General features: G+C 40.1%; 1 protein-coding gene across 4 annotated transcripts in view; it reads right to left on the bottom strand.

Annotated features, from left to right (window-relative positions):
* Nucleotides 1-618: 618 nt before the first annotated feature.
* LOC117511364 (gastrula zinc finger protein XlCGF57.1-like) overlaps nt 619-7213 on the bottom strand; it is a 121564-nt gene continuing 114969 nt past the window's right edge. For 2 of the 4 annotated variants that reach the window (XM_034171406.1, XM_034171405.1), the window contains one exon: nt 619-2984. In XM_034171406.1, coding sequence (XP_034027297.1) covers nt 1486-2984 — 1499 coding nt within the window. In that variant the 3' untranslated portion in view covers nt 619-1485. The remainder of the gene's footprint in view (nt 2985-7213) is intronic. The other 2 variants (XM_034171409.1, XM_034171408.1) reach the window with 2 other exon arrangements.

Below are 7213 nucleotides of genomic sequence, written 5' to 3'. Positions count from 1 at the left end.
TAATGAAAATAACTCAGACAGAACAATCTTTCATACAAACTGTTTAAAGGGACATTACAGTGTTGTGGTGGAAATTACGGCAATAGTGTGGGACAACTACATTTTGTTTAAAAAAAATCACAACAGTTGTATGACACTGAATACCCCAATTATGTTTTGATTATTTTACTGATATTTTATTCAGAGATATTTTAAAACATTACAAAAACGTTTCTTTACCATTCATTTTTATCATTGAAGATCAAAAGTCTGGGTGTGGGACAAGCACAAAACGGCAATATTTGCATATAATGATGCTGAAAAAAGGTGAAAAAGTCATCATAGACTACTAGAACAAATTTCTTAACACTATTTCATTGTAAAGATAACTATAAAAGTGTGAAATTTCTCCTTTTTTCTGTTTTTCATACAATATGATCAAAGGACATAAGTGCCGGTAGTCTAAGAATCACCCAATTATGTAAAACAAATGTCTACTTTAAAGTCGTTATGTCGCAATTTGTGTTGGAAATTACGGCAATAGTGTGGGACAACTACATTTTGTTTAAAAAAAAATCACAACAGTTGTATGACACTGAATACCCCAATTATGTTTTGATTATTTTACTGATATTTTATTCAGAGATATTTTGAAACATTAGAAAAAACGTTTCTTTACCATTCATTTTTATCACTGAAGATCAAAAGTCTGGGTGTGGGACAAGCACAAAACAACAAAAACCTACCCTAACCCTTGTCCTACTACCTTTACTGCCAACTGAGCTGATGTCAGGTCTCTCTGTTTTTTCCATTTGTCTTAGATTTCTTTTTAATAGAATGTAATGGGTCCCAGACCCAGGGTTCATAGTTCCACCCTAAACATTACTGGCATTGTGTCCAAGGGCTCTCTTCAGGCTGGTCACCATTCCTTTAATTGCGGATAACTGCACCTCATGGGCACTTGGGTGACCAGGGATTGCCTCAAGGTATTTCTTCAGGTTCTTCTTCATAAGCCCTGTTGCCCCACCATAATTGGAATTACATCTATTTCTTTCAATGACCATGTTGTTCGTAGGTCATTTTTAAGGTCTTTTTCATTTTTAAGGTATTTTGTGATCTTTCCCCGTCAGCTCTATTCAGGCCATAATCATTGGGGAGTGTTACGTAGATAATTTTGGTTGTTTTCTCTTGCTTGTTCCAGATTATGTCAAGTTTTGTTGGACCTCTTTTGAACTGTCTTCCTGCTGGGCTCTAGAAGATACTTACTTCTCCATTGGATGAGACTGGTGCTGGCTGATGCTCCCAGATGTTTTCCCTTACTTCCACCTCCAGTTCCTTACATACTTTTCAGTCTTGACATTGACAGATCTTATTGTGTTGGGATGTATAATGTCCGTCTGTCATGAGGGTCTGGCAGGCTGATGATAGACGGTTTACACTCTCAACAGCTGTATGACCCAGCATTGATCATTTTGTGAAATCTGTGAATTTTTTTGAAACCATTTGTTAGAAGTCCCCGATCTCTCCACTGTGGACACTCATGTGTTTCTCAACATTGCCTCTCTTCCGAAAGCTTTTCCTGCAAATCAAACAGCTGAAAAGTTTTCCTCCGATATGACAAGTCATGTGTTTTATTAATTTTGAGTTTTCCGTGAATCTTTTACCACATTCAGAGCAGCTAAATGGTTTCTCTCCTGTGTGAAGTCTTGTATGTTTCATCAGACTGCTTCTGCAGACAAATCTTTTACCACATTCAGAGCAGCTAAATGGTTTCTCTTTCGTATGACTTCTTATGTGTGTCTTCAGATTAGTATTGCATCGAAAAGTGTGACCACATTCAGCACAGCTAAATGGTTTTTCTCCTGTATGAATTCTCATGTGTCTCTTTAGATTAGCCTTGCAGCGAAACGTGTGACCACATTCAAAGCAGCTAAATGCTTTCTCTCTTTTTTTTTCCTCTCCCGTATGTCTTCTCATGTGTGTCTTTAGATTACTCTTGCAGCGAAATGTGCTCCCACATTCAGCACAGGGAAACGGTTTCTCTCCTGTGTGAATTCTCGTATGTTTCGTCAAATGACCTTTGCAACGAAACCTGCTGCCACATTCAGAGCAACTAAATGGTTTCTCTCCTGTATGAATTCTCATATGTGTTGCCAGATCAGTCTTACGGCGAAATCTGTTACTACATTCAAAACAACTAAACGGCTTCTCTCCGGTATGAATTCTCATATGTGTTATCAGATCACACTTACGGCGAAATCTGTTACCGCACTCAGAGCAACTAAACGGTTTTTCTCCAGTATGAATTCTCATATGTGTTACGAGATCACTCTTGCGGTGAAATCTGTTACCGCACTCACAACTAAACGGTTTCTCTCCTGTATGAATTCTCATGTGAGTATTCAAAACGCTTCTGACCTTAAATGTTTTACTGCACTCAGAGCAGCCAAATGGTTTCTCAGTAGATTTCCTTTTACCACTTAAAGGGACTTCTCTGTTCTTTGGAAAGTGTAATCCTGGCTGAGAATCACTGGTGTCAGTCCAATCATCACTGTTATCAGTGTCTGGACCAGAAGAACTTGGAACTTCTTCGTCATTATCTGTTGGTAATTGAGTCTGTGGATCTGAGTTTTTGTCTGGTTCTGGTCCTCCACAGTCCTTTTCTCCACCAGCATCTGTTTTCATGTGTTTGGTTTGGTTGGTAGAATGAGAATGTGCCTCTCTGTTCTTCTCAGTTTGGTTTTGATGAACCTGTGAGGATGAAGGTTTCTCTTCATCTTCAGTCTTGACAGGGACACATGTCAATGTGAACTTGATGACATCACCACTGTAGTCCTCCAGGTCTTGATGCTGTTCTGCCTTCTGATTGGTCCAGAGCTCCTCCTGCTCTTCTTTAATGTGTGGGTGCTCTGAGTTCTCCTGGTCCAGACTGGAACTCCAGTCCTGCTCATCAGGATCAAACTCATCTTTAACCACAAGCAGCTGCTGCACATCTGGAGGACACACTGTAATAAACACACATTATAGTTGTCTGTAGTTTCATAATACTGATATCACAGGTTGAGTCTGGGAACATTTTTCCTCACATTTCAACTCAAATGTTTGAACGAAGAATAAAATCTTGGAGCAGAAATATGAAATTTCCACATGTGAAAAGAAGCTGTCCAGAGTTTGGGTCAACGTTCTGTACGTCAAGAAGACCACAGACCATCTGTGTGGACAACAGTCAGCTGTAAACTGTATTCAGAGTTCACACCGAGGCTTCTTCAAGGCAGAGGAACTTATAATTTTGTTGGCGTTTTTTCCCCAGACAACTTCACTCTGATGTGTTAATGATCTAAGTATGAAATGTATTTATTATATCACATTTATCACAAAAATAAAAATCACAAAGTGTTTCACAAGAAAAATCAAAAATAAAATCACACCATAAACAATATAAAATATGACAAAAATAGAAAAGTCCAACACCTCACCAACTACAAACTTGGCATTAGAGCTACTGAAGGTGACGCTGCGTTGGCAGAAGAGTTAAATTTATTCTTTGCTCGCTTCAAGACTCTGACACCAGGAGGAGCCACATCACCGCCAGCGGCCGGGAGTAACTTCCCCGTAGGTGAGCACAGCTAACCAAACAGTTAGCTTCGATAACTTAATCTGCTAACTGAAAAGTTAACTTTTATAAAGCTAAACCGATAAACCCCTAAAAAAAATTTAGTGGAAGTTACAGCTAAAAACTAAACTGACTTTTAGTATTGATTCCAGTACACTGGCAGCTACTGATACTTCTGAGTAAATTCAAAGGCAATCACAAATAGAGATGGCTATCGATTCAAATTTCAAGAATCAATTTGATTCTGGTTCTTAAGATTCAGAATTAATTATTTCGATTCGATCCAATATTGATTTGGGTTAGTGTTATTAAAACCGTTTTCAAGCTGTTAACTAACTGCCTAGTCATGTAACATAATACTAGTACTATATTGACATTTGGCAGCAAATTAATGAAGTATTGGTAGTTAATAATGATGGCTATAAGACTGATGGCACAGACCAATCCCCCTCCCAGAATAACAGACTGGTATTTTTATTTTACAAACATACTGAAGGGCAGAACTGCTGAACAGATCCAGGGCAGCCAAAAGAGGGCACCAGAGGTACTTGGTTCACTGGCCCTGACACAGGTACATTTCTACACCCTTCCATGTTTTGCCTGATGCCTTGTTTCTTTTGGCTTTAAAGTAAAGCTGTAACAAAGATTAAAAACTATGGCTTTACTTCACAAAATCTGGCCCTCAAAATGCAGGCAATAGGTTTTCAGAGAGTTCTGAATTTAAAAATTTCCGTGGGCAAACGGTCCCGTTCTCCCCTACAAACACTCGCGTCTGCAGCGCTGACTGTACAGCACGCTGCAAGAGAACTCCTGCAGCTGCGCAGACTGAGTTTTCAGTCAGTCTGTTCTCCCACATCCCCACAGCCAGTGCTGGTGGAAGAGACTGAAACGTCAGTCTACACCAGAGAACCTTCGTGCTTGGTCCCATGGAAAAGGCACATTATGAGGAGTGAAAGGAAGAAAGAAAAAATGTGTGAATTAAACGGTGGACTTTTCTCTTTTCTTGTGCGCAACAGACAAGAGTCCCGATCGTCATGACTGACATCTTTAAATAGCTTTGACAGAGGTCGATGAATAAACTGTGGACCTGTTTCTAAATCAGAACCAGCAGATCCACAATCAATGTAGAAAAATGATCATTTTCACACCCTTGGAAACAGCGCAACAGCCCAACTGTAGCGTAATGTTTTTTCAGGGACGCTGTTCCAACGCTGGCGAGAAGTGCATATATATATATTTTTAAAAAAATCGATCTGTGGGAATTAAAATAAGAATCGTTTTAAAAACAGCGAATTGATCTTTTCAACCCAGCACTAATCACAAAGAACAGCAAGCCAATACTTCTGTCTAAGATCAGCCCTCCCTCAGCAAAAGAGACCAGGTGACCAGAGAGAAAGGAAGGAGAGAGAGAAAAAAAGAATTTATTTTCACAGCCATACAGTCCTGCAGATGCGTCGCGGGAGAGATGAAAAGCAAGGCAGTTTTGACTTATGGTTAAAATTTTAAACTAATTCCGGACAAGTTATCAAAATTAACATCACCTCTGTCATTTATTTATTATTTTTTTTTTTTACAAAGTGTACATATCAGCTATATGCTTTAGTTTTAAAGTAATGCACTAATTTTTAAGGTTTTAGCATTTACAGACACACATGCCAAAAGGCATTATGGGAAAATGAGTTTCCTGTCATCAGTGGTTGGTCAGTTATATATATGTAAAACCAACACAAGTTACTGTACTGTGTGTGTTGGTTCTTACAAATAAATCTGTATTTCTAAATATGTCATTTTTTTCATTTGTAAAAAAAAGGGCAATTTGAAAACTGAAAATTCTGTTTGTTAAGTGATTCAGCACTTAGTGAATGTATGGCAATTGGTATTCACACTCCCATTCAGTAGATGGCAGTGTTCATGGCAGCATGAATTCCAATTGCCATACATTTTCTCTACGTTGGTCCTCATCGTGCTCTCTTTTGGTCTTAATCCTAATGTAATTGAGATTTGTAAAACCCACTTCTCTTATCACTTTGCTGTTTTATTCTCTTTAACACTGTCTCGGAGCGTGGTCAGTCCGTGTGCACATTCAATACTGAGTCAGGTTCCTTACTCTCTGACGCCTTTTGTGAAACATATACAAATGACTCAGAAAACTCAACTCCTGATGAACTTCTCTCCTATTTTAATGGAGTGTGCACAAAGGCTTTGGACTCAGTGGCTCCGTTTCGGCTGAAGCGTCTAAAGCCCATGGCACAGCCTTGGTCAAATGAGCACACTCTCAAACTCAGGCGCTCTTGTAAGCACACTGAGCGATCTTCAGGTTTCCCTGCAAATACTGAGGGACATACTGACGGAGTATCAGAGAGCAGTTAAAGCCACCAAAAGTAGATTCGTGTCAGATGTTGTGTCCTCAAACTGTCACAAACCTCAGGTGCTTTTTAACACTTCACAATCTCTTATTAAGCCCCTTTCACACCAGGGCTGCTCCCAGTTGCTTCCTGTTGCATCATGACGATGCAGGAATGTCTGCATCAGGTGCGCGCAGCAGGGGGCAGAGAGGTGAGGACGCAGCCTGCAGGTTCTGTGCACAGAGAAATCAGAGTGCAGTTTGGCTGCAGCCAGACTGGGCACTCTGATTTCTCTTCTAGTTTCTATCTGTTCTTGTGCTGAGCTGCAGGTCTGCACTCTGAGTTCTGTTATCGTTTATCTTTCCTCCTTTGTCTGCAGCCTGGAGTCCTTCTGACATGCCTTGAGACTCACGTAGATATTAAGGGTTCAGCGCTAAATTGGTTTCAGTCCTATCTCTCCAATAGAAGTTTTTCTGTTAATGTAGGACAGTACTCTTCCTCTGTGTCTCCTCTTAAATATGGTGTATGCCAGGGCGCAATTTTAGTGCCACTTCTTTTTGCTTTGTACATGATCCCTCTTGGTTCTGTTTTTAAAAAGCACAAAGTCTGTTTTCATTGTTTTGCAGACGATATTCAGATTTACCTTCCTGTAACTTCCTGTGATACCCAGGCTGCTGTAAAAACACTACAGGACTGTCTGAATCATGTACAAGTCTGGATGAGAACTAAATTTCTGAACCTTAACAAAACCAAAACTGAGATTTTAGTGTTCGGGCAAAGTAACCCTCTACAAGGACAAGACAGTGTTATTGGTCCTCTGTCCACTTTTTGCCACCCTTTTGTAAAAACCTAGGGGTGATAGTTGACCCAGTGTTCAAATTTGATAAGCACATCAGCTCTGTCATCAGGGCCAGCTTCTTTCAGGTGAAGACTCTTTCCAAAATTAAATCTTATCTTATTCGAGCTGATTTTGAAAGAGCTATCCATGCATATGTAACATCACATTTGGATTACTTTAATACTCTGTACGTTGGGCTGGACCAGCACTCCCTATAGCACCTGCAGAGTGTACAGAATGCTGCAGCTCGCCTTTTGACTAAAGGAAAGAGGCATGAGCACATCACCCCGTGCTCTGCACCTTACACTGGCTCCCTGTTGGCTTTCGTGTCAAATATAAAGTTCTGCTGATTGTTTAAGTGCCTGCACTGTATAGGCCCAACATAGAGTGAGCTCCTGAAGCCGTACACTCCAACTACAGCTCTGAGGTCAGCTGATC

The sequence above is a fragment of the Thalassophryne amazonica genome, chromosome 5, assembly GCF_902500255.1.
Source record: "Thalassophryne amazonica chromosome 5, fThaAma1.1, whole genome shotgun sequence".
Lineage (NCBI taxonomy): Eukaryota > Metazoa > Chordata > Actinopteri > Batrachoidiformes > Batrachoididae > Thalassophryne > Thalassophryne amazonica.
The sequence above is the reverse complement of the archived record's forward strand: the minus strand, read 5'-3'. Positions and strand labels throughout refer to the sequence as shown.